The sequence below is a fragment of the Bos indicus x Bos taurus genome, chromosome 21, assembly GCF_003369695.1.
Source record: "Bos indicus x Bos taurus breed Angus x Brahman F1 hybrid chromosome 21, Bos_hybrid_MaternalHap_v2.0, whole genome shotgun sequence".
NCBI lineage: Eukaryota > Metazoa > Chordata > Mammalia > Artiodactyla > Bovidae > Bos > Bos indicus x Bos taurus.
Window position 1 is genome coordinate 30,511,819 of NC_040096.1, and position 27,421 is coordinate 30,539,239.

Consider the following 27,421-nt stretch of genomic DNA (forward strand, 5'->3'; position numbering starts at 1 on the left):
TATCCAAGAAGGTCTCAGTCTATCTTCATGATCTCAGACAAATCACATTCCCTCTCTGGCCTCCATTCCCTCATCGGTAAAATAAGGCATGGACCACATCTCTGAGTTTAGGAACAGAAAAGTTTACTAAGAAATTCCAATATCAGCTTTCATTAAGACTCAAGCAGTAAAACATTTTGGAAAAGTTCAACAAAACCACAGCTCTTCCAGAGTAGGCAGAAAGTCACTTTAAAATAAGAACCATATGATAATACAATGAGCAAACTGATTTTTTTTCTTTTTAACCCATCAAAAGAAATGGTATCTATAAAATTATATACATTAGCTAAGCCTTGAGTAGGGATTAATCCTCACTAACCTACAACCCCCTTAGAAATCAAGGTCTGCACTACAGCTGAGCAGCCCTAAACCGAAGCATTAAAGTTCATGGGAATCAGTTCTTGGATGTGAAAGGTGAAAAGAAAGATAAATTGCTAGTTTCCACTTTTACCACCATAAAATTTTTACTCCCACAGCTCAGAAGGAATCACCGTACCCTAAAATTCATCTTTCTTAAAAGACACTCCTTACTCTGAAACCCTGCAGTCTGACTGCTCTCTTCTTTTGAAGAGCCTAGTCTGTGTTTCCATTTCCACTGTTTTTACAAAGCAGACCCTTGGCCTCAGACACGCTCTCTTATTCTATGACTAATTCAGCTTTACATACCAAAATGTTCCATAGTCAGTAACCTACGTGAAGATCCATTTCATTTAAAAAAAAGAGAGAGAGAGAGAGAAATATTCTGAACATAGAAAAAGAAAAATAGAACAATAAAACAAACACCACCTGGTGCCAGAAATAAAACACTGCTTAGCAGTGGATGCCCCCGGGCACCCATTCCACTCACACTCCCCTCTCTTCCCAAGTGGGAACCACCATCCTGAATGCAGGGCTCATCACCCCAACAGAGCTCTCCCATTCCCACACAGCATACGCATCTACATGATCTCAATTTTTCCATGAATCATACCTCTGTATGCGATCTGTAACTTTGTTTTTCCTTCCCTATTTTATGTTTATGGGAGTCATCCATGTTGACACTTACGGCTCTCATTCCTATATGTTTGCTGCTGCATAATATTCCACTATACGACCATACTACATAATGGCCCAAAACACTACTTGTTTCTCATGGATGCCATGTACTGCCTACTCTGTGCCGGCCATTTTCCAGAATTCTCAAAAGTAACCAGTGAGGACGGCAAGATTCCCATTAGGCTGAAGAAGAAACTGGGACAGAGAGGTTGTATAATTTGCTCAACGCCTGTGAGCGGCAAATTCAAGCCATAAGTTTAAGTCCACCCAACTCTAAAGCCACACTCTTGATACTGCATTTTGTAGCCCCACTTATGTAGATACCTCCACCATTCAAAAAATTGTAATGAAAATATCTGATAGAGGGCTCCAAAGTCATCTGAGAAAATCTGAAACAGGATGCTCTATTTTCTGTTTTGACAAACAATTCTACAGGAAATTCAGCTGTACAAAGGGACAGTCCATGATAGTGAGGACAAGTCTCTCTTTGGCAAAAAGTCCCTGTGTACTTGCTGTGTACTCCCAAGTTTACACAAATGCTTCTAAGTAAACCCCAGTTGAACTACAACTCTGCTTGGCTTCCTCTGGAGAGCCAGGCTGTCTGCACCCCCTTCAAGCAGGGACGGAAGAATCTGAAAGGATACAAGCACACAAGTCGTCAGACTCTGCTTGCAACAGCAAGAATTCAGTTGACAGAACTCTGAAAACCGACCTCAGGGAGCAGCTCCAATTGCTGCTGGCTTCGGAGATCCCGGGAACGGCCCTGTGCTTACAACGCCAAGGGCGCTAGGCTCAGCCCACTCTGCTCTCTACTTGGCCAGCTTTGCAGAGAGTTTTCATACATCCCAGCCCAGCCCTGCTGCTCTGGAGAAACCCAGCTTGTAATACGGAAGAGGACAGAGACAGAGAGGAGTGAGGGTGGAGGCTCACAGGAACCAGGCAAGGAGGGAGGCTGGGAGAGAGACCAGACTCCAGGGCAAGGCCCAGACACTCAGGTGCTGGAAGCAGGAGGGCCCCTAGGAGATGATGGGAGCCCCCCAAGAACGAGGGGGGAGGAGGGGCTTCTAAGCACCAGGGTGACTCCTGATGCAAGTTCCATGCTTCAACACAGGAAGCTTCAAATGGGCAAGGCAGGACTGGTTGAAGGAACCCTTTCCCTCCTCTCCCAGCCAAAGCAGGGAGAAGCAAACAGGCTCTGCTACTGACTGACTGAACTTAGCAGCAGTGTCCCTGCCCACTCTGGAGGGGACTGCAGTGGATTCTCTCTAAAAGCCCTGCCATCTCTGACTGTCTCTGTCTATAACCTTGGATGTCATCACATTTACCAGTGGTTAGCGTATATTTCATGTAATCCCAACTCCCCCAAGAAGCAGATACTACTACTAGCCCCATTTTACAGATGAGACAGCTGAAGAGAGTAATAATTTGGTCAAGGACAGGAAGCCTACAGTCATGAATGCCTAGGAGGGTTACACAGGACATCCACAGGAGAGGGGTGAGGAGGGGAGGGGAGGTGGACAGAGAAGGACCCGAGGGAGGGCGCAGAGGGTGATAAAGGGTCAAGGGCTGAGGAGCGCCCAGCCATTCTGGTCTAAACTCAGGTGAAGAGCTTGAGATGGGGACACGGGGACAGAGTCTGAGAAAGAAACGGGGAAAGGCTGGCAGACGGGCTTTAGAAAAGGGAGGGTGGACGGAGAAAGTCAGATGGGCAGAGGAGCTGGGCTGAGCTGGGTGCCAGGGGGCAGTCCCAAGGCTAAGCAGGGGGAACCGAAGAAGGGCGTACGCGCGCGTCCCCGGGAGGCAGGTGCTGGGCTGCAGGGGCGCGGTCCCACCTTGAGCACCGTGACGGCTCCCGCGCTGTGCACCTGGAAGTGAGCGGGCGGCTCCGCGCCGGGCTCGGCCGCCTCGTCGGGGCCCGAGTAGCTGAAGCAGGCGTCTGCGATGTCCAGGTGGCCGAGGGGCAGCGCGTCCTGCGGGGTCTTGAAGTAGTAGAGGTAGCAGCGGCGCGCGTCGAACACGAACCAGCGGTTGCGGTAGCCGCGCAGCGGGCCCTTACCGGACAGCTTCTGCAGGTAGCCGCACAGCCGCGCCGGCTCCCGCCCCGGCCCAGCCCCAGGCTCCGCCGCGGTCCCCGGGGCCGCGCCCTCGCCACCGCTGCCCTCCTCCCCGCGGGCCGCGGGCCCCGGCATTGCCAGCCAGCGCGCCAACCGCCGGCGCCCGGGCCCCCAGCGCCTCGGCGCCACCGCCGCCGCCGCTGCCGCGCCCCCTCCCCTGAGCCCCGCCGCTCCGCACGGCTTGCGAGCGCGCAAAGCAATCTGGGACTTGTAGTCCCACCTCCGCCCGCCCCCAGGAACGCCCGCTTCGACCCGGGGCTCTCCCGCAGGCACCCCAGAGGCAGGTCAGGTAGCGTCACCGCCTGCCCTCTGTGCCTTCATGTAACCTGGGCTCAAAACCCCGCGTTGCCAAGCTGAAACATTGTTCTGTTTCTTTATGGGAGTGTGAACTTGCAGTTCTCAAAAATCCATCAGTGTCCCCTTGAAATTGTACATTTCTCTCTATATAAATTATAACCTCAGTGCAAAACTTTGTTTTTAAATTTCTGCCCTGCCAGATTCATAGGCTAGTATTGCACAACCGAGAGAGCTTATTGCTTGGCGCCGAGTGGGTGCTCAGTAAATGTTTATAGAATTGGTGAATGAAACCCAAAACTTTTCCCACCTCTCCAGACCTCAGTGGGTTCACGTTCTGAATTCAACAAATACGTACTGAGCCCTTTCTATGTGCCAAGTACAGTTCCAGATGCTGGAGGACAAGATAGTGAACAAGCTGCAAAATCATTCCCCTGCCCTCATGGAGATAATAGTCTAGTAAGGGAGAGAGAGGATACCCACATAAAAAGGCATATAAAAGTATACTGTGTTGTCTACATGCCAGTGATGTAACTTAAAAAAGGATTACCACTTAAATAGCCCTTATTGTTACCAGTGTTTTATATATTAGCTCATTTGAACTTTCACAGTAACTTCAAGAGGCAAGTGCCTTTGTTTCACAATAATGTAAGAGGAGGGCAGGAGGGTCAGGCTGCGTTTCAGAGGATCAGGGAGGCCCCACTGAGGAGGTGACCTGGAGCAGAGACCTAGATGACATGAGGGAATGAGTCATGCAAGTTTGTGAGGGAAATGTGAATACTAAAGCTCACTTTACTTAATGAAAAAAGGAAGGTCATAGCAATATTTGTGAAAGGGCCAGATCAAAACAATATCTCACCTTCTTTGGTTTGCATGTTTTTACATAGGTGGAAAACAAACTTTCTGAGATGGATGGGCCCTGAATTAGACTGCTTACTTGGAGGTAGGTTGGAAGAGTGAGCTCACACAGCCAGCCAACCAGCTGTGGGCTCTGTTAGCTGGCCCTGTGTTACCCCACCTCTCCCCAGGCCCCTCAAGGATCTGCCTGGGTGGCCATGGCAAGGGCGCCTCCATCTTAGCACCCTTTGGATCTCTTTGAGTGCAATACCGCATCGAGTTAAAGACTGGACTGTGAATCCAGACTGATGGAATCTGTCTCCTAGCTCTGCTACTAACCAGTGGTGTGACTTTGGTTAAGTTATGTTACCTCTCTGAACCTCAGTCTCGTCGTCTATAAAATGGGGATAGTAGGAGTTGTTACTTCCATTGTTCTTATAAAGATTATGAGATCATGTGAAAGTGCTTAACATGGCACCTAGCACAGTAAGCACTCAGCATATCGATTATTACTGTCGTACAGTTAGCACTGATATCCTCTGAAATCAGCAGATTCTGAGAGGGGGATCTCACATCCCCAATACATAGGAGGCCAGAGAATGCACTGCAGGAGTGGGATGGGCCACCCTCGAGAGTAAAGAAACCGTGTTTCATTTGTGCCTTGCCGTGATCAAGAGGGACTGTGATTAGTTGAGTTGTGGGCTAGGAAGCCAGAGTAGGGTGTGACCAAGAAGTCCTATGGAAAGGGGAAGAGCTGGGAGAACTGGGTCTGTACAGCTACAGTACACAGCTACACAGGAGGTATACAGGAGGCCACAGGGCAGGAGCAGGTACAGCCCCCTCCATCCTCCACTCTGGCAGTGAGTTGGCCAAAAAGTAAGGATGGCAATAGCCTGCTGTCACAGAGGACAGACTAAGCCCGTGGGGTATCTGGTGGAGGCAGATATCTGCTAGGCGCGAGGAAGGTGCCCTTCACAGGTAGCAGGAGTGAGCCCCCTCACCCTGGGGCGTGGGTCCGGCCTGGCTGGCCAGGTCTCTGCAGCCCCTGGCAGAGCTGGAATCTGTGCTTCTCAGTGGGCAAGCTGGCCTCAAGCCTGACCCTCCTGCACTTGAACTTCCACTCTCCCTGTCATTTTAACATGCTCGCAGGCCCTCTTTCTCATGAAGGCCATACCCCACATCATATCAAACATATTACAGTGCCCCACATTCCATAGTAAACATAGTCATAATATTTGCTCTAAAAATGTTTGAAGGAGTTTCTAGAATTATGCTCTGGAGAGTATCTATAAGGAATCCTTTTTAATATACATTTGGCTACTACATCTTGGCAGATATCATGTCTGTGTGGGAATCCTGGCCAAGTGAGAAAAATCCAACATATAAATTGTTTTCAAAGGGAGGAATGTTTTTATGACATTTTAATGAAGTAGACATAATGTTACACTTTTCAGACATGTAATGAAATGTTTATTAATTTTGACTTTCCTCTTTTCCTGAGGTTTACAGCTGGTACCTTTTTTCTAGTCTGCAGACATTTCCTAGGTCCCTTGAAACTTGGCAGATCCAGGTGCTGGTACTGGTACTGGTTTCGTCGCTAAGTTGTGTCTGACTCTTGTGACTCCATGAACCTAGCCTGCCAGGCTTCTGTTTCCATGGGATTCTCCAGGCAAGAATACTGGAGTGGGTTGCCATTTCCTTCTCCAGGGGATCTTTCCCACCCAGGAATCGAACCCTAGTCTCCCGCATTGCGAGCAGAATCTTTACTCACTGAGCTACAAGGGAATCCCTGTGGTGCTGAGCCTACACTATCTAAAAACTCTATAAACTCTCCTGGCCCTTGCCAGGGCCAGAATATGGCCCTCTCTGAAGAGGCGCAGTTGCAAGCCCAGAGACCCCAGTGAGACAGGCAAAATGTGGAGGCCTCAAAACTGGGGGCAACATCTCAGCAGGGACCTCTGGAGGGCCCCACATCTCTGCAGAGCCAAGCAGAAGTGGCCCAAGCATTCCAAGGCTCCCGCACCAACCCCGACACCCTCTGGACTCTCCAGACTTCTCCCAGGCCCCTTGCCCTGCCAGTTCTCTCTGGGTCACCCTGGGATGCTGGTTATTTCATGAACAAACCCTGCATTGTCTCACCCCACCCCCCTCTTTTCCTAAAACTAAAAGCTGAAGGGCCTATATGGAGGACCTTCATCTCATCTCTCTTAGCAGCTCTCTCCAAATTCATTTTGGACAATTTTATATTTTATGTAAAATGCTAAACAAATGCAGCTTCATTTCCCCCCCTTTTCTAGCCAGATCATCCCCTCAAGGTCCTCCCACATGGTCATCCTGGGGCTGCCCCTGGTGGTTCCTAATTGCTTGGCACTCTTCCTCAATAGCTTCTTGACATTTTGCAGTTTCCAGTCTTGTAGATTAAAGGTCAGTGTCCTATGGTCGGGGCTTCCCTGGTGGCTCAAGCAGTAAAGAATCCACCTGTGATACAGGAACCACAGGAGACTCTGGTTTGATCCTTGGGTCAGGAAGATCCCCTGGAGGAGGACATTGCAACCCACTCCAGTATTCTTGCCTGGAGAATCCCATGGGCAAAGGAGTCTGGCAGGCTACAGTCCATGGGGTTGCAAAGAGTCGGATACCACTGAAGCAACTTAGCATGCACACATGGTTAGACACCAGCTTTACACAGCCTGTGTGTTTGCCTGGTGTCCAGTACAGGCAAGCTTGGTGCCAGAAGGTCTGTCCTGCCTGTCCATGTGAGCCCCTGCCCCTCGAGCCTCTCAGGAACCCAGTGACCAGAAGGAAGTGGGCAACCCAGGAGGAAGTGGCTGCTGTTTACTGAAAAGAGGAAATTTGGGCAATGAACTTGCTCCCACATGGCCAGCCTCTGGGCAAACCCCGGGGGAACACAGAGCTAGTGACTCATCCTAGTCAAGTTTCCCTAGCAGGGAACAGGGTGAAAGGCCTCTAAGAAGCACCCAGCCACCCACCGCCTTTTTAATTCCCAGACCCCAGGGTATGGAATTGGCTAAGACCCAAACCTGCCACAGAAGCAGCCCGCAGTCCTGTGGGGAGCCCAGAGAGAAAGTAGACCTTACCACCTGATATGCTGTGTGTCCTTTGGCATGTCTGTGCCCTCTATGGGCTACAATTTCCCATCTGTTCCACGAGGGACTGGATGGCAAAGTGATCTGTAAGGGCCCTGCCCACCTGCTCTGAAATGTATCAGTGGCATAAGGCACAGCTGTGAGGGCCTTTGGTCATTCTCCCTACAGCTCCCCAGACCAGCAGAGGCTCTGTTTTGTTTTTTGAGCCTTCATGCTCAAAGGCCTCTTGATTCTTCTAGCTATTACAACAGACCTGACCCTTGCTTTTAGGACTCTGTCTTATCCTGCAAGCTTGGCCGCCCGCTCTGGTTAGTGCAAGCCTGACCACTTCGCCTCTCCCCTGGCCCTGCTGGAGAAGCTGTCCTGACACAAAGGGCACACATGAGGCCTTCTGTGCCTGAGGCAGAGAGGACCGGCAGAGATGGCTCCACTGCTTGGGGCTGGGGGACACAGTGCAACTTTGGTGGGGCTTTGTTCAACCCAGAGCACATGTGGAGGAAGTTGGCCTCGATGGGGAGGAAATTGGAGTTCATGGGTCAAGGCTGGGGTACTGCAGCTGTGAATGGGCTGAGCACCAGAGGGTGTGAGAAGGAACAGGGAGAGGCAGACCATCTTCAGAGTGGGGCTGAATTGACCACTGGGAGACGCCACCGCCACCACCCATTGAGAGTGCTGGCTGAGTGCTTCCATACAGCTCAGCGCCACGCCACCTGCCCTGATAGAGGGTCAGTGAAGAAATGGATGAGGCGCTGGAAGCAGTGGCAGTGGGGGAGGGGGCTCCCAAATAAAGGAGGGGCTGTATGACATTGGGTGGATCTCCCAGCCACCCTGTGCCTCAGTTTCCTCATCTGTAGAATGGGACATAATGACCACTTTACCTCCTAGAGCTGTTACGAGGCTTAAACGAGATAAATGCAAAAGTGTTTGGCACAGTCCCTGACATGTGGTAAGGCCTCAGAATGGTAGCTGATTCATTCAACAAACATCCCCAGCCCCTGCTCTTTGCTTCTGCCTGGTTTTGAGTGATGCTGAAACTCCGAAAAGGAGTGTGGGGGAGCTTCACAGAGAAGAGCCCCACCAGGGGACCCTGTCAGCCTGGATTTGCTATCTCCAGCTTCCAGGAAGCCTCGTTTCCCTACCAAATTGGCAGGCAAATCTAACACACCTGTGGTTCTCTTTCCTAGAGGGAAGGCATCTGGGATGCCTGCCAAGCTCCCAGTCCCAAGGACAAGGGAGCCAGGATTCAGATAGGTAGAGGCCTGGATGCACTGGAGGGTGGGGTGGAAGGCTTGCAGGGGCTGGGTGCCAGGCAGCGGAGGTCCACATAGGCATTACAGAGCCATACTGCCCAGGAAGCAGGGGAGGGCTGGATCCCCAGGAAGACAGTGGGGCTATAGCTACAGAGGTCCTGTCCTTTCCGGTCACTGTCCTGCTTCTGGGCCTGGCACTGCGCCCAGGACACTGTAAGCCTTTCTGCTTTCCCCACTCTTTCCCAAGGGCCCTCTTGCCATCCCCTTCCCAGGACCCCCTATCCCTCAGCCAAACTTGAGCTCAGATTCTTCCTCCCTGCTTACACAAGCCCTGGGACTTCAGCCCTCACTGTGAGGCCTAGTCTGGGAGGTAAGGGCATTTTAACTAAAATCTTGAAGAGTTGCTGTTCTAATGGTAGAAGTACAGACATCATCTTGGTTGGGCAAAGGGGTCTCCAAAGGAGTTTAAAAGGTGCTTGTGCAGGGGGTCCAGTGGGTAAGACTCTGCGCTCCCAACGCCCAGGGCCCAGCTTCATTCTTGGTTGAGGAACTGCATCCTACCTGCTGCAGTGAAGATTCCATGAGCCGCAACTAAGACCCAGCACAGCCAAAATAAATAAATAATTTTAAAAAAAAAGGTGCTTGTGCAAGCAAAGCAATAAGGGGACACGACCTTGGAGCAGGGGTCCCCAACACGCCCAGGTGGTGCCTGTTAGAAACCCGAGCTGCACAACAGGAGGTGAGCAGCTGGCAAGCCAGAGCAGCTTCATCTGCCTCTCCCATCGCTCCATTACCACCTGAACCATCCCCCTCAACTCCGACGGTGGAAAAACTGTCTTCCACAGAACCATGCCCTGGTGCCAGAAAGGTTGGGGACCGCTGCCTTGGAGGGAAGGCCACTGTCTTGGAAGGAAGGTCCCAGAAGGCAATCAAGATGTGATACTGGGCAGTAAGGAGACCTGGAAGGAGCTGATTTGGTGAGAAAAGGAGAGCGTTTTCAGATTGGTTTTGTATTTTGGAGCTTGAATATATTAACAAAATATTAATCAATTTTGATTTAGTGCATTTTTTAGGTACTTACAGAGTTTGAGTAGCAAGGAAAGGAGCCCCAGGTAGGGGAAGGGTCAAGAGCAAAGGCATAGAAGGTGGATGCAGCATATATGAGGAAGTGGGGTAGGACCCCCAGCTTCTGGTCTCGGCCCTGCCAGTGACTTACTCTTTGTCTCGAGCAGCCCGTTTTCAGCCCTGAGTCTCTGTTTCCATCTTTACAGTGGGCACAAGTGGAGACAGTAATGCTATCTCATCTACCTGTTATAAAAGGGAAAGGTAATCACATATGTGTATTTGAAATGTTTGGCACACGATAGGGGCTCAACATCGTTACGGAGCTCCTATGGGCCCCCATTTCCCAGCAGTGAGGGGCAGCCCCGGATGTCCAAACTGGCAGGTGTGCCATGACCCATGGCAATCCCCTGGCCTCCAAGAAACTGTAGAACAAGCTTTACAACATATGGTCCTCGGCTCCTGATCTCCTCAACAGGTTCCTGTATACCTGTCTCTTCTTTAGTTCTCATGAGCAAATGGCATGTAATTCTGTAGCTTTTCATTTTTGCACAGGACTCAGAACTACTCACCGGTGAGGTCAGATAATATATAGAGAAACTAATTTACGTCTTGTTCTTGCTGCCAAAACTGAGAGGTACTGCTGATGGGGGAGACCCTCTGATCTGAGGGGTGGGTTTACTTTCCTCTGGGATTGTCAGGAGCCCACAGGCCCAGAGCAAGGATACTCTATGGAGTGGGACCTGCCAGTGTAGGAGACACAAGAGATGTGGGTTTGATCCCTGGGTCAGGAAGATCTTCTGGAGTAAGAAATGGCAACTCACTCCAGTATTCTTGTCCGGAGTCCATAGACAGAAGAACCTGGCAGCTACAGTCCATGGGCCTGCAAAGAGTTGAACATGACTGAGTGCACCTGCAAAGGTCCAGGGCACTTTGGAGTCTGCATCTCACTACATAGCACATAAATAAATATATACAAATATATATATAAATATATAAATATAATGGCATAGTCACATTTTAAATTATATACAATATAATATTAACATTTTATAGTATATATATATATAAATATAGTCACAGTCACATTTTAAATTGTATACACTATAATATTAACATTTTATATTATATATCATTAATATTAATATGACATGTATATATGACATAATATTCTATATCTTATGTATACAACATATATAATTTTTTTTACTTTGAACTCTTTTGGAAATGATTACTTTTATAATTTTGCTTTGAAATGATTTGGCTTTGAGAATTCATTTAATTAACAATTGGTAACAATCTGTTGGCAGTTTTCCTGCACACTTGGGGATTCTTCTGAGATTAAGACAATCTGACCTCCAAACCATTTTCAGATGTGGTGAAACTTTTATGAATACTGAATGAAGTTGATGCAACGATACATTGTATAGACATTTGCTTATACATTTGTTGTGATTTTGCTGCTTTCTTCTTTTGGATTTGGGAGCAAATACTGGTAGGGTTTTTTGATGTTATTGTTTTTCAGGCCTCAGACATTTTAACCAGCCCTTGTAAAGTTCTCAGTACCTGGCCATTGTCCTGTAAATATTACTAAAACAGAACTGCCTGTTTGGTGGGATGATTGTTCCGCCCTCCTACCCCAAGAGCCATGCTCTACAGATGAGAAGATGAGCTTTCTCAGTTACATCAAAGGGGCAAAAAAAGTCAAAGTAACATTGGTGACTTCTCTGGAGCAACATCGGCCCCCTCCCAGTTTTTCTTGCTAGCTGGGGGCCCCCAAATGACTGAGCTTGGATATATTATCTATTTGTCTATTCATTCACTCAGTATTTCTTGAGTGTAAATGACTACAACTCCAAAAGAAGACAATTTGGCAACATCTATCAAAATGGCAAATGCAAATACCCTTTTGATTGAGCCATCTCTTCTGAGAATGTGTTCCATGGATGTACTCACCCTTGTGCTTAATCAAATCTGTATAAGGTTATCCACTGCTGCATTGTGGGAAATATAAAAACACTGGAAGCAACCCAAGGGATCGTCACTAGGGGACTGGTTACAAAAATGATGGTGCAGCCATGTAGCTGTAACACGAAGAATGGCATCCCTCTGTGTATTCTTATGAAAGGAACTCAGATGTATTACTAAAGAGCTTTACAAAACAAAGTGCAGGACACTGCATAGGATTCTACCCTTATATAACAAAAGGAGGAAAATAAGAATATACATATTTACTTGAATATGCATAAAGAAACCCAGAAAGAACATGCGAGAAATGAATAAGAGTGGGTTTTTGTGGGAATGAGGTGGCACTGGGTGGATGGGGTTTTAATGCCTGGAGAAAGAAGATTGTTAGGGATATCTTTTTTATCCTTTTTATTATTTATTTGTTTGTTTTTATTTCTGGCTGCTCTGGGTCTTTGTTGCTGCATGTAGGCTTTCTCTAGCTGCAGTGAGTGGCGCTACTCTCTAATGGCAGTGTGTGGGCTTCTCCTTGTGGTGGCTTCTCTTGTTGCAGAGCACGGTCTCTAAAGCGCGGGGCCTTAGTGGCTGTGATACGTGGGCTTCGTTACCCCTCAGCACATGGAATCTTCCTAGACCAGCGATGGAACCCGTGTCCCCTGCATTGGCAGGCAGACTCCCACCCACTGGACCACCAGGGGAGTACTACACTTTTCATTTTTAAAAACCATGTGGATGTATTACACATTTGGATGATAATTTAAAATATACCTATGGAGCATCTAACTATGCCAAACATGGTTCTAGGCACAGAGCACAGTGGAGAATAAGGCAGACAGTCTGAGAAAAAAAGAAATAGGGTTGTTCATTCTGCACTCCCTACTATTGTGGAACAAATTCTAATGGAATAACCAACTAAGGGGCACAAGAATGCAGTGTTCATAAACTAAAGCAAACCTATGACTAAAATGTACTGAAAAGCCCCCTTTGGCATTCTGCATGGAGGCTGGCTGCCAGCAGCACTTGGCCGTGTGCTGGGTTCCCACAGCAGAGGCTCAGCGAAGGAGGAGTGGAAGCGGCAGTGCTGGGGTGCGCCATACTCAGCCTCGGTCAAAGGACTGGAAAAACGCCACCTCTGAGCACCTTTCTGGAGAAGTCGAGGGCTTTCTGCCTGAGAAGGCACAGCGGACTGAGCACCCTCGGGACAGAGTAATTTACTGGATAATCAGTTACCATCTATTTGTCCTACAGCAGAAGCACGGCCTTGATGGAGAACCCAGGAGAAGGAAGTTTTGATGAGACAGACAGAGAATTCTGGGGACTTCCCAGTGGGGAGATGACTTGGAGCTGGGGCTGATGATTATTGCTTGTGCCCCGTGCCTCCCGGCCTCTCCTCTGCGTTGGATCAGCTCACTGGATCCCCAAACCCTGCTAGGTGCGTACTTTTTATGAGTACTTTTTATCCCTTTCATTTTTACTGATGAGAAACTGAGACACACGGAGATTAAGTACCTCCCTCAAAGTCACCAAGCCAGCAAATGGGGGAACCAGGATTGTAAGTTGCTTAGTCTGGCTGCAAAAGCCTGAATCTTCTCAGTTCCTCTTCCTACACCTCTGGGCACCCAGGGATGGAGAAGCAGGGCGGGCGTTCTGGAGTCTTCTCTCCGTCCCAGGGCCCAGCTCCCAGCAGGTGACACGGCCATGAACGGAACAGTGGGTTATGGAGTGCCTTCAAGGAAAACCAACCCCTCAGTCTCTCACAGAGCTCACTGGATGCCCCCAAACCTGGCCTCACCTCCTCCTCACCCCCATTTCCTCTGAGTGTAAAAATAGACTCCCCTTTATTTGCCTGCCTTTGGAATCTTCATATCTGGCCCGCAGCCATCCTGGGCTCCCCCTTCCCCTACACAAAACCTTTGTCGCCTTATGCAAATAGCCAAGTTCTGCTCATAAAAGTACCCCACCTAAGAGGGAGCTGGAGAGATAACACCTCATGGAAAATTACAGAAACACATTTCTTTGTATTTGAATACTTCCAGGACTTTGTGTTGGCAGCAAATCAACTCTGGGTCTAACCCCAGTTTCCTTGGCGTTTTTTGGACGGTGGATCTCTCTGGTATCTGATGAAGTTCATGAACTTTTTCTCAGAATAATATTTTTAAATGCATGAAATAAAATACATAGAATCACAATGGAAATCAATCATATTGATATAAAGTTATTCAAAAATCTGTGATGTAGTAATACAGTGTGCTTCTCTTTTAGCATGTTAAAGAACAAGATCCGGCTTAGTTATTTTGAAGTAATGGTGAACAAAATCAATATCTGAAGATGTCTGCCACAGCTGTAACGTGATATGAGAATATCTGTAATTTCCATTGGTGACCAAGTCACAAGTTCTATGAACACTAATAAGGTTTGTTCTCCGCACTCGTCACGGAAGGAAATGCTGAATTTCAGTTAGAGATTGGGGAAGATAAAGATGTAATCCACCTTGTTCCTCCCCCACCTCAACTTAGGAAATTCCAGTCTTTGCCAGTTTGGGCCTGTGATTTCCACTGTGACCCCAGTGTATCCCTGGCTTACAGCTGTGACCGGAAGATAGTTTCACAAGTACATGAATCCCTCCAGGATCCCTTGGCTGGAGTTGACTCCTCTCTGTCAAGGCTGGAAATTGTTTATAAAAGTGGTGTTCCCAGTAGCTGACCCTGGGGATCCTTGCTGTGTGCCTGTGGGCCTATCCCATGTGAAGAGCATGACCTGCAATAGCTCACTCCATCAACAGGTGAGGCAAGTAGATGCCTCGCAGCCCTATTCACAGATGTGAGAAATGAGCCTCAGAGACGGGGAATAAGCTGTTCAGGTGGAGGTTGCAGGTGTGTGGCCTGCCCTGGCCTTTCCTCTAAGTTGTATGTATTACATACTTGCCATCGATCACTTTATCTTGATTTGAGGTGACCGTGATGAAATTGTAATAATAATAGTAATAATGAAAATAATTACCAATGGGAGGGCCCACTGTATTTTAGAGTCATTACATTATCATCAGAGCTGATCCTAATAGCTTGTGTTCCAAACTCTGTTCTAAGGACATAACTCATCTTACCTTCCAAACAACAGGTCATGTTCTTGTCCCTGTTTCAAAGATGACGACACTGAAGGCCAGAAAAATTAAGTCATTTCCTCAAGGTCCCATAGCTGGTCAGCTGGGATTGGAACCAAGGAAATATGACTGCAGCATCCTCATTTTTTAGTAAGTGAGCTGTTTTGTTGAAGTAGAACATATACATAGAAAAATGCATAGGTCATGAGCCCACCTCAACGAATTTTCACAGAGTGAATACATTTACCTAACACACCACCCAGATCAGGAAATAAAACATGATCACCACCTGGCAGCCCCTCATCCCTTGCTTATCATATACTCCCCAAGGCAAACATTATCCTAACTTCTATTGTTATTGGTCAGTTCTACCAGTTTTTGAGTTTATACATACATTCCCTCATTGTTAAGCAAAGTGAAAGTGAAAGAAGAGAGTGAAAAAGCTGGCTTAAAACTCAATATTCAGAAAACGAAGATCATGGCATCTGGCCCCATCACTTCATAGCAAATGGATGGGGAAACAATGGAAACAGTGAAAGTGTTTATTTTCTTGGGCTCCAAAATCACTGCAGATGGTGGCTGCAGCCATGATATTAAAAGACATTTGCTCCTTGGGAGAAAAGCTATGACAAACCTAGACAGCATATCAAAAAGCAGAGACATTACTTTGCCAACAAAGGTCCACCTAGAGAAAGCTGTGGTTTTTCCAGTAGTCATGTATGGATGTGAGAGTTGGACTATAAAGAAAGCTGAGCATCAAAGAATTGATGCTTTTGAACTGCGGTGTTGGAGAAGATGCTTGAGAGTCCCTTGGACTGCAAGGAGATCCAACCACTCCGTCCTAAAGGAAATCAGTTCTGAATATTCATTGGAAGGACTGATGCTAAAGCTGAAGCGCCAATACTTTGGCCACCTGATGCGAAGAACTGACTCATTTGAAAAGACCCTGATGATGGGAAAGATTGAAGGCAGGAGAAGAAGGGGACGACAGAGGATGAGACGGCTGGATGGCATCACCGACTCGATGGACATGAGTTTGAGCAAGCTCCAGGAGCTGGTGATGGACAGGGAAGCCTGGTGTGCTAGAGTCCATGGGTCGCAAAGAGTTGGACACGACTGAGTGACTGAACTTATTCTTAACCATTGTGCTATCTCCTTTAGTTGTCATAATGGCCCTAGAGTCTAGAAGGTAGCTTTTTAAAAATCATTCCCATTCTACACATGAAAAAACTGAGCTATGTGCAGCCACTTAGTAACTGCCTTCAGGCCGCGGCCAGTGTAATGATTCTAACCCAGGTCCTTGGGGCTGGCTCGCTGCAACATCCCCTGCCTCCCCATCACCCAAGCCTGGATTTCTGCTATGACACTCGGAAGCACATTAAAAGTTCAGGGATGTTTGCATGAACAAATATCCCGGGCCCTACCTGGTTCACTGCTTCCTCTCAAAGGCCTTATGGCAGCCCTGCTAGGGGATCAGAGGGCAGAGGCCCACTTCATAGTCTTTGCACTTGCTTCTGTCTCTTCTGGGAGCAGCATCTCTTCCCCAGCCACCAGCCTGGCCTCCTCCTTTGCTGCTCCAGTGGCATATTCTGGACAAGGCTTCCCCCAACCCTGACCCCCCATCTAAGTAACACACCCATTCATCTTCTTCCTCTCTTTCCTGGAATGCTTATTACACTTGGTGCCATATTCTACATATGTATTTGTCTATTGCCTGTATCCTTCCACTAGAATGTATGTGCCACAAGGCAAAATGCTCTTTGGAGTACTGCTTTATTCCCAGGACCCACGAGTATGTGGCACACAGTAGACAGTAAAGCTTGAGTGGAAGGAGAAATTCACCAGCACGGAACTTCACCAAAATGCAAGTGGCCTCCATGGAGGAAGGACAAGTAGAATTTAAATTCCCCACTTTGCTAACAGTGGCAGTGCCTGGCCCTTAGCCAGAGTCTGGTCTTTAGCCGAGACAAAGACCGGAGGTTGGGGGAAGGGGCCAAACCCAGTGCTGCGCCTCATCTGCTAGCCAGGAAGTCAGAGATACCCCCCCACCCCAGGCCTCTCTAGCTGCTAATGTGACCCTCCCCCAGCGTCCCCAGCCAGCCAAGGTGCCCCGCCTCAGAGCATCAGAGAGGGGAACCAGCCCACACATTGTCAGAGGTGACAATGGGGCTCCTGTGTGCCATGGGCGGTTGGAGAGGGCATGGACTCAGGCAAATGAGGCGTCAGTCCATGGGGCGCACACAGATATAGAGGCGTGCGGGTGGTCTGGGCTCGGCTTCCACCTCAGTGCTCGCCAGAATGGAGGCCCACCTTAGGCAGCTCAGCCTGGGCAGGGGCCCCAAGGGGGCTGGGGACAGACAGGCCCTGGCTGAGCTGCAAGAGCTGGCCCTGAGCTGGTTCATGGAGACGCAAGCCCCCCTCATTCTGCAGAATGGAGTCCTGCCCGCCTGGTTTCACGGATTCATCACCCGCAAGTAAGGCTGCCCCTGTCCACACACCCAGCATGGCCGATAGCCCCTCAGGGCCGAAAAAATGGTCTGGGACCAGATTGGTCCCTGCCTTCTCCATGGGGGAGGCAGGGACCCCAGGAGGTAGTGGGTGGGGAAGCAGACTTAGGGGCACCAAGTTCTCTGACAGCTGCTTCTGTGGGCAAGGTGGGTGAAGGCATTGGCCCCCCACTATGAGTCTGCTGGGGCTGCCAGGTTGCCAGAAAAACAGAGGCAGGGGAGGGTGGGGGCGGCAGGCCGGATCAGAATGCATTCAGACCAGCTCTGAATATCTTGATGAATTACTAAGGGTGCTGTTTCATTTATCATCCAAACCAGAACACTATTAGTAAGTGGAGAATTTACTAGGAGACCTGTTTTAAGTGGGAACTGTTCCAGGCAACCCTGGATATACAGTTACTCTAGGAATAGACGCCAAAATGTGGGGTCTGGCTTTCTGATTGGGATGGGTCTCCAAGCTGCCAAAGCCCTTGCTGAAGGAATAACAAATGCGGCCAGCCTTTGGGTCCTCCCGGCCCAGCACTTAGCATTGAACCAGGGCCGGCTTCACCGGCATCAACTCGCGTTGTAACACGGGGCCCTTTGCTCAGAAGGGCCCTATTCTTGGCTGAATACACTGCAGTCCCCATGTTGAAATTCTTACTTTTTTACTGACAGGCTCCAGGTTTTCATTTAGTACCGAACTCTGCAAAATTTGTAGTTGACCCTGCATAGAGCAGGCACTCAGTGTTTGGTGAATAAGTGGGTGAGGAACTATTTGGTCTATGTACTGCCAAATCAGAAGACAGCTGGAATTTTCCACCATGCCTCCAGAATACTTGGCATTATTTAGCAGTATCCATAGCTGCCTGGGGTTGAAGGGGATGTGCAAGGGAGGAAGATGAGAACCTAAGAGTTGCTATCATGGTCAGCCTCCAGATATAATAGCACCTTCTCCCTGCAGAAACTCTTGTGCAGTACACATCCTGCACAAGTGTGCAGCAATTGTACACATTGCTGTACACAGCAATCCTGAGGCAAGGATCCACAAAACTGAAAATCTCCAGCTATATGGAATCCTTCTTGCTATAGGGCCATTCAGGTGGAGGGCGGTGGCTATTGTGCCCACTGGTGAGGCTGTAAGTGGAGCAATGTACATGATTTCAGGACTCCAACCCAGCGCCAGACTGAGTCTTGAATTTGCTTGACTGAGCCCAGACAGGCCACAGAACCAGCCGAAATACTGAGGGAGTTCTCTATAAAGGTCTGGAGGTCTCTGCTCTGGGTCTGGGGCATGGCCAGCAGGGACTCTGAGGCGGGTCTGACTTAGGCTACTCCTGCTGCTGTTGGGGGTGCCCAGCCCTGACTAATGGCATGTCCTCTGCCCAGGCAGACAGAGCAGCTGCTCAGGGACAAAGCTCTTGGCTCCTTCCTCATCCGCCTCAGTGACCGGGCCACCGGCTACATCTTGTCCTACAGGTAAGAGAGGAAGCCCTCTGCAAAGGACAGGCAGGCAGGTTCTGGATCCCACAAGCCAGCCTTGCAGATAAGCTCCGAGTCTCCACCAGCCCACACTGCTGGGATTTCCCCAGGCCCTCACTCCCTGACTCCCTCACCCATCCACCATGTCCATCAGGCATGCTAAGCAGCGCCGGCCATACACTAGGAGAAGCCTCTGCCTTCAAGGGGGTGAGTTAGAGGGGCAGGCAGGGGAAAACCTCCTCCTGATGGAAGACTGGGGAAGGTTCACAGAGGTGAACTTTGAGTCCAGGATAGAAGGAAAAAAGCAACTTGCTGGGCAGGAAAGGAGGTGTGATTGGGGTTTAGGAAGGCATTTCCAGTAGATTAAACTGCATGTGCAAAAGAAGAGAGACAAGGCAGACTAAGGTGTTGGGGAGTTGCTGGGTGCAGAAGGATGCATGGTCCCAGTGGAGCAGTGCCTGGAGAGGAGGGCAGGGGGCAGCTCAGGATAGCCTTGGATGCTGGGCTATGTCCGTAGACAATGACGGGTCATCGGGTCAGACTTAGGTTTTGCAAGGAACCTGCAGGCAGCCTATGGAAGGAGGACTCAAGACAGATACTGGGGGCAGTGGGAACCACGAGGGGTGAGGTCTGGGCTCGATGATGAAATCTAGACTAGTGTAAGGCAGTGGTCCTAGAGACGAGGAGACAAGATAGGCAGGATGAAGTCAGAGGTGGTGATATCAGAGCCTGACCCAAGAGTAGTTTGCGAGGGGGAAGGCAGAAAAAGAAAGAAGTTCCCCCCACCACCAACCCCCAGTTATGGAGGGAGGCAGGCTGGGGCTCTAGGGAAACTCTCAAAGGTCTCAGATTCAGATTCAAAATTATCATCTGTTCTGACTGTCTCAGTTCAAATCCTGACCTTGAGCAAGTTGCTTTGCCTCTCTGCACCCATGTTTCCTCATCTGTAAAATGGTAATATTGCAGTATTTACTGCATAGAATTGTTGAATGGGTTTGATGAGTTTAGACCTTTAAAAGTGCTGGTACTCCAGAACATAGTAAATAAATAAATGTTACTCATTACTAAAATAGTTATTGTTATTCTGAGTCCCTGATACAGTTCTCAGCATTTTAAAATATACAAACTCAGCAGTTTTCAATGTCTTTTCAGCATCAGGGCTTTTTTTATTATTATTATTATTCAAACATGATCTTGGGTGGAATGCCAACTCATTAAAGAGATAAAAGTGGGGTTCCTTGCAGATACACAAATAGACCAACACGAATCCAGAAACAGCCCCCCACATTTGCTTTACCTGATTTGCAACAAATGTCCACATTTGGTTTACCTGATTTGCTACAAATGTCCACTGTAGTTCAGGGGTGAGGGATGGGGATGGGCTGGACTTTTCAATAAGTGGTGTGGAAGTAATTGGATAACCAAATGGAAAAAAATGACCCCCACCTCACATCATACACAAAATTTAAATAATTCTAGATGGATCATGAACTCAAGTGAGAATAGCAAAACAATACACTTATAAAGGAAAACATGGGAAACGTTTTTCATGATCTCGTGGTAGGCAAAGATTTCTTTAACAAGACCCCAAAGTACTGACAGAGAAGCTTAACAATTGAGTTTCTTAAAATTGAGAACTCTTATTAATCAAAAGATACCATTCTGTGAATAAAAGGACAAGCCACAGTGCCGGAGAGGTTTTGTATTGTAATACATACACCTAATAAAGGATTCATATCGAGAATATATGAAGAAGTCCTGCAAATCAGTAAGGCAAAGACAACACAGGCAAAATAGAGGCACTTCAAAAAGAGGGTCCAAAGAGGACGGTTCAGCAGCTTTAGTGATCAGGGAAATAGAAACTAAAACCACAATGACGTGCTGGTTACAGTAGAAAGACGCTACGAAACAGTTTGTGAAGACACGGAGCAACTGTAACTCTCATACTTGGCAATGATTTTAGAAGACAATTTGGCATACTACTAAAGCTAAGCAAAAGTGTATCCTGGACCCACCAACTCTCTGTCCTGGGATATTCTCAACACTAGTGAATACACGTATTCAGCAAAAAGCCATGTACAAGAATGTTCAGAGTAACTTCATTTATAATAGCCCAGGTGTAGAAATAACCTAAATGTCCATCAGCAGAATGGATACATTGTGGATATTTAAATTAAACGGAATACTACCTATCAGTGGGGGAAAAAAGAAGCTAATTCTACATGGACATGAAAAAAAAATATGATTCTATTTATGTGAATTTCCATAATGAGTAAAACTGATCTGTGACAATGGGGGTCAGGGTGATGGCTACTCTGGAAGGGGCCATACGGGAGTCTTCTGGGGAGCTGGAAATATTGTCCATTTTCCTCTAGGTGGTGGTTACATGGGAAATACATTGAGTGGCACAATTAGGACGTGTGCCTTCACTGTGTTTACCCATATTGTTTAGTTACTAAGTTGTGTCTGCCTCTTTGTGAGCCCATGAACATTTTTGGGACCCCATGCAACCGCGCCAGGCTCCTCTGTCCATGGGATTTCCCAGGCAAGAATACTGGAGTAGGTTGCCGTTTCCTCCTCTGGGGGATCTTCCCCACCTAGGGATTGAACCTGCAGTCTCCTGCATTGGAAGGCAGATTCTTTATCACTGAGCCACCAGGGAAGCCCAATACTCTTCCATAAAAAAGGAAAATGAAGAGAGTGGGACTTTACAGGCTGGGGGAGATGGGAGCTGGAATTCCATCTTTTCCATGTGGCTGGAATTCAGGTGAGGGGAGTGAGGCCGAGGTGTGCAAGTGTGGGGTCGGACCTCATCTTTAAGACAGAGGTTTTACTCATCATGGATATTTTGGTATTAATTTTGACTTTCTAAAATATTGCGTTATCAGTTGTCCTGATTACTGAATTTGTGTCATCCCTTTACATCTTGCATCCGAGCCCCAAGCTGAGTGCCTCACTTCCCCTGTCCTTTCTTCCCTGACTGATGCTGCAGGGGAAAGGGGGTGGGGGGGATGGAGGGGGAGGTGGGGTGGAACGCCACTCCCCAGCTCCCCATCACCTGCAAGGCTGGGCTTGTTGGATGTCAAGTCCTACTTTCCAGAGGGGCACGTCAAGGCCCCAGAGGACAGCGTGGCCCCGGGTCAGCTCTGGCCCTGGGCCAAGGCAGAGCTGCTGTTGTCCTTGTGTTGCAGGGGCAGTGACCGCTGCCGGCATTTTGTCATCAACCAGCTCCGAAACCGGCGCTACCTCATCTCAGGGGACACCCAGAGCCATGGCACCCTGGCAGAACTCGTGCACCATTACCAGGAGGTGCAGTTTGAGCCCTTCGGGGAGACCCTGTCTGCTGCCTGCCCCCGGGTAGGTACCCCTCTTCCTGGGGGGGTGGGGGATGGGGCAGAGTGCCCAGGCCAGGGGTGTCCACCATTGGACCACATGCCTTTCTTTGCCTTTTCTATTTCCTGCCACCCACGGGCACTCAGTGCGGAGTCCTGGGAGAAGGAGACAGCGTTCTAGCTGAGGTCTGGGACCTGGTGGGGATGTTTCTGGCCCTGGCCAGCAGTCTCTGGCAGGAGGCTAGAGGCCAGCCAGGGGTGTATGACGACATACTTGCTGTGTCTCCACCACCCCCAGATGGAGGACAATGATCTCTATGACGCTATCACTGTGGGCCTCCACCAAACTGATCCTAGCCTGGAATACCCACCAGAGGAGGCCAGCAGCCCCCCTGCCTCTCCAAAGCACCAGGTCTCCTCCCTCCACAAAAGGAGGAGCCTGGATGCAAGTCCCCGGAATCTCTCCGAGGAAGAAAGCATGGAGGTGAGAAGGATTCTGGGCCACTGAGGGTCAGGGTTGCTAGACCAGGAATGTGGGTGCCACGCCCACAGTCAGGCCTGGAGCGGCCACCGCAGCCAGCCCCTCAGGCTGAGGAGGCTGACTGCCAGGCCCTCTGGGAGAGAAGTGGCGCAGTTTGGAGTTACCCAGTGGTTCACCCATGCCTGCCTCTGCTAGCTGGATTTGGTTCAAACCTTGGCTTGGCCTTTCTGGCTGAGTGACTTTGGTCAAGTCACATAAGCTCTCTAAGTCTCAGTTTACCAATCCTGAGATTCCACTGAGGCTTGAATGAGGGAACGGATGTACAATGTCTGAAAGAATCCCTTTGTAAACTATAGAGTGGAGTGCCTGTGAGTCAGTACTTTATTGTCCCTAGCATCTTTGCAGGAGGGACTCATAGAGACTTCTTTTTTTAATGTATATCAGATCACAGAATATCAAGGGCTTCTCCTCTTGTTTAAAATCTGAAAGCTTCACCAGGGTTCACAAGAGCCTTTTCAGGTGCCCTTGCTCCCTCTCCTCCTTCTTCACTTTTCTGGATCTTCCTTAAACACACCAGCCTTGTTCCCACCTCAGGGCCTTTGCACTTGCTGACCCACTGCCTGGAATACTCTTCCCACCAGATACCCACATGGCTGCTACTCTCGCTGCATGCCATTCTCTGCTTAAATGCCCTCTCCGCAGAAAGGGCCGCCTAAGCTATGGAAAATATCCCCTCTCCCACCTGCCATTGTCCCGATCCCTTTCCTCAGCTTTGTTCTTCTTCACAGTACTGATCCTGAGCTGACAGTATATTATCTTGTGATACACTATAATATGGGGTTGCTTCCCAGGTGGCACACTGGTAAAGTATCCACCTGCCGATGCAGGAGATGCAAGAGATGCCGGTTTGATCCCTGGGACAGGAAGATCCTCTGGAGAAGGATATGGCAGCCCACTCCAGTATTCTTGCTGGAAAAACCTGATAGGCAGAGGAGCCTGGTGGACTACAGTCCATAGGGTTGCAGAGAGTCGGACACAACTGAGTGACTGAGCATGCATGCTATTATATCATGTATTACATCAACCACATTAAACAAAAACAGAGTAGTATGTTGCCCATCTCCAGGTTAGAATGTAAATTCCCAAGAGGTGGTCTTGCTCATTATGGAGCCCTTGACACCTGGGACAGTGTCTACACAGTTCTTACTAAATATTTGTTGAATAAATACACAATTGATGGACTTGAGCGTGGCCTACTCTGAAGGTGAAGGGAGTAGTGAGTGGGTGAATGCAGGGGTCTCTCTGAGGGGCAGAGGGGAGAGGAGCAGAACAGAATGATCTCCGGTGGGAGATAGAGCTCACGACCTCTGACCTTGAATGCCAATGTAAGGACCATACTCAGGAGTCCTAGAATATGAAGCTGGCAGGGACCCCAAATGTCCACCAACCCCTGCAAGTAATGGTCAGGTAAATGAGTCCAAGGCCAGGGGCCTTAGCTTCTCTGAGAAAGCTTCATTTTAGCTGAGGGCAGCCTGGTGGCAGGGTAACCTTTCAGAAGTTCTGTTCCTCTCTCTAGGCTCCTGTCAAGGTGCCCCCGCTCCCAGAAAGGAGAGGTTCCCTTCTGAGCAACTCTTTTGGAGGCTCCAACGACATCATCTATGCAGACCTGAGAAAGATGAACCAGGCCCGGCTAGGCCTGGGCACAGATATATCTGGCTGGCAGGGGCCAGTTCCAGGTGGCAGCCAGGCCTGTTCCCCAGGCAAGGAGGCCCAGAGAAGACTGTCAGATGGAAGCCAGAACAAGCCTGATGGCCCAGGACCTGCCCTCTCTGGCGTGAGCCCAGACCAGGGCCCTAGGGTGTCTCCCATTTCTTGGGGCCTCCTCCTGCCGTCCAGCTCGGAGGCCTCGGGATCCTCAGGGGCTACCTGGAGCCAGGGGTCTCCAAAACTGAGCCGTGGGGCCCAGCCCTGCTTCCAGAGCAGTTGTGCAGACACCTACGAGTCCATCTGGACAGAAGACGTCCCCGAGGACACCAGGGATGTGCCACGCCGAGAAGATGGCAGTGCCCATGAGCAGACTGCAGTCTGCTGGGGGAGCCCAGCCAGGACCCCCTATCCTGGGATGGGCCCTACATACAGCAAGCTTTCGGGGTTCACAGACAGTGGTTATGAGAGGATCTCGGAGGTCCCGGAGCTCCCAGAGCCCAGACACACCTATGAACAAATCCCAGGAGCAAGCAGCCAGGAGCAAGGAGGCTGGACAGACACACAAATCCAAGCAGCCAGGAGCAAGGAGGCCGGACGGACACACAAGGTGGGCTCCAGAGTGGGGCGGGGTGGCTACCAGCCAGCAGAGAGCTACTGGTGAAGGAGGGAACCTGTGGCCCTCAAACACGGGTGGGTCAGGTCAGCACCACACCCAGAACTTCCCAGCTCCGACTTCTGCTAGGAGAAGGTGGGAGAGGAAGAGGTTAGATTTGGATATAAGATGGGAACTTTCAGGCCCTTCTGAAGTCTTTCTCTGGGGCAGGACTCCTGCCACTGCAGGTGTCTCAGAGCCTCAGAGAGGTGGACAAGGACCCTGGCTCCAGGTTTGACTTGCCTTGTCCCTTTTCATGACTCAGGCACTCCCTACCCATGTGGCTTTGGGCAAAATAGTTTCCCATGCAACTAAGATCACCAGATTCAGCAAGATAAAATACAACACACCCAGTTAATCTGAATTTCAGATAAACAATGAGTAATGTTTTTTTAGCATAGTTACCAGTACTGCTATTATTCCTTATTTATCTGAAGTTCAAACTTAGCTGGGCATCCTGTACTCTTATTTAGCATCTACCCAGTATCTGGCTGCATTTCCTCATCTGTAAAATGGGCTGGTCCTGTGCTGTGTCCAGGGGTGGCTGCCCAGGAGATGATACTAGCCATCCCCATGTGCTCAGGATACAGCCCAGAGACAGCTGTCAAAGGATAACTGTTATTCCTGGGGGTTTCTAAGAAAGGAGAAAGGGGGAAGCAAAGACCAGGAGGATGGAGGGAGGGGGTCAGAGTTCCCAGGGAGGCAGAGGAGCCCTGCTGAGGGTTCACCCCAGTGTGCTTGCCTGTACCTGGAGCCCATGAGCCAGGTGACCCCCTCCCCGAGGTGGCAGCCTCAGATCTCCAGCATATGCAGACCTCCTCTCCCGGCCTGAACAGTAAGACCCTGAGCTCGCAGATGAAAGGCCTTCACCAGAAGCTCTGCCAGCTCCCCCCTCGCGGCAGGGTTGTACCCACACACCCCAGGACAGGGAACTCCCCTGGTTCAAGCCTCTGAGATCCTGACTCCCAGGACCACAGATCCTGCCTGTGGACAGTCCTTCTAAGAACTACATAAGCTACATCCCCCATCTGCTCCTCCTCCAGCTGCAAAGTCCTTCTGGGTACTGAAGGCACCACATACACCCCACCCCCCCATCCTACCTAGGGCGTGGCTGAGGCAGAGAGGGCTGGGGTGGGGACCCCCGGAGACCCAGTGAGGGAAGGGGGGCGAGAGAGAAGTCCTTCATCCAAACCAGAGGGCTGGAGTTTCTGGCACTGTGAGGGGCTGTGGAGCAACTAGCCATCTGCATTCCAACCTGGTCTTTCTCTGGCCTTGGCCTCAGCTCCCAGTCCCTGTAGAGGGACCCTCTGAGCCTGGGTCTCCCTGCCCTGTCCCGGGACCCAGGCACCAGCATCCTGTCCTTCCTTGCAGCCTGACAAGCTCCGGAGGATCTTCTTCACAGACAAGAAGCACAAACCCTGAGGAGGTCTGGCTTCCAGCAGCCCACCAGCGGGTTTCCTGGGCCTGGGGCCACACCAGAGGTTATTGGGAAGCTCTCAGCTTGCTTGAAGGCACCCCTTGGACCCTCAAACCCAACCAGCCTGCTCTGAAACCAGGCTCCAAGACAGCCTAGGTGCCCACCAGCGACAGGGTGGGAGGGGACCTTCCAGTCTCCTGCTGCTCAGGACTGAGTCCCACTCCCCACCCCAGGGCCTCCCACCCATCCAGAGGAAGTCACAGCCTGAGAGGAGGGGGGACCAGCCAAAGGCAGGGGTGAGCACCCCCTGCTTCCAAGATGAGCAGGCTGGGGGGGTCCTGGACGATTGATGGAGCTGGCCTCCCACCACTGAACACTTACTGAGCATGGGACAGGCCCTGTGGCATGGCTGGAATTTTCTTAGCTGAGTGATGTCATACAGTTGCTCCAGAGACCAAAACCAGTCCCCCTCACTGTGGCCCTAGCAGAGAGCATAGGGTGGGAAGTAGCAGTAGAGTGCCACCTCAGAGGGGATGGTTCTGACCCTGGGGCAGCTGAGCTCCTGGGGGCCATCCCCTCTGCCCCTCTCCACCCCCACCTTTATGCAGGCCTCATAATGCAAGCTAAGCAGACCCTGATCTGACCCTTTTGCTGCAGATGAGTGGGCGGGGTGGGGGGCAGGGAGGGACAGAGACCCAGAGAGGAGCAGCAACCTGCCTGAGGCTGCACAGTCAGTCAGCCTGGGCACTGCTGGGCAGTTTCTGGAGTCAGCCAGTGGGTGCTTGCTGGCCTCCCTATATGACCAGGTCACCCTCATCTATGCTCTGCCTCCAGCCAGTGATGGCCTTTAGGGGTGGCTCTCAGACCCCTCCTAACGCAGGCCCAAACCTGGCTGGCTGCCTGGGCTCAGCCTGGGCACTGCTGGGCGGTTTCTGGAGCCAGCCAGTGGGCGCCCACCGGCCATCCCTATGTAACTGGTCACCATGGACCTAGGCCCATGCCTGATACAAATGTTCACTGGAATGGTTCTCACTATGAGGGACGTGGAGATGATTTTTCAC

General features: G+C 49.9%; 2 protein-coding genes across 3 annotated transcripts in view; one reads left to right on the plus strand and one right to left on the minus strand.

Moving 5' to 3' along the window:
• The window catches only part of TBC1D2B (TBC1 domain family member 2B), a 90,109-nt gene extending 86,831 nt beyond the window's left edge, over positions 1–3,278 (minus strand). For both annotated transcript variants that reach the window (XM_027521828.1, XM_027521827.1), the window contains exon 1: positions 2,907–3,278. In XM_027521828.1, coding sequence (XP_027377629.1) covers positions 2,907–3,263 — 357 coding nt within the window. In that variant the 5' untranslated portion in view covers positions 3,264–3,278. The remainder of the gene's footprint in view (positions 1–2,906) is intronic.
• A 13,598-nt stretch (positions 3,279–16,876) lies between these two features.
• SH2D7 (SH2 domain containing 7) lies at positions 16,877–26,497 on the plus strand. The gene is made up of 6 exons (XM_027521156.1): positions 16,877–17,277; positions 18,679–18,768; positions 21,963–22,128; positions 22,402–22,587; positions 24,161–24,898; positions 26,315–26,497. Exons 1-6 carry the CDS (start codon positions 17,102–17,104, stop codon positions 26,363–26,365), a joined length of 1,407 nt encoding a protein of 468 aa, XP_027376957.1. The 5' UTR covers positions 16,877–17,101; the 3' UTR covers positions 26,366–26,497.
• Positions 26,498–27,421: the final 924 nt, after the last annotated feature.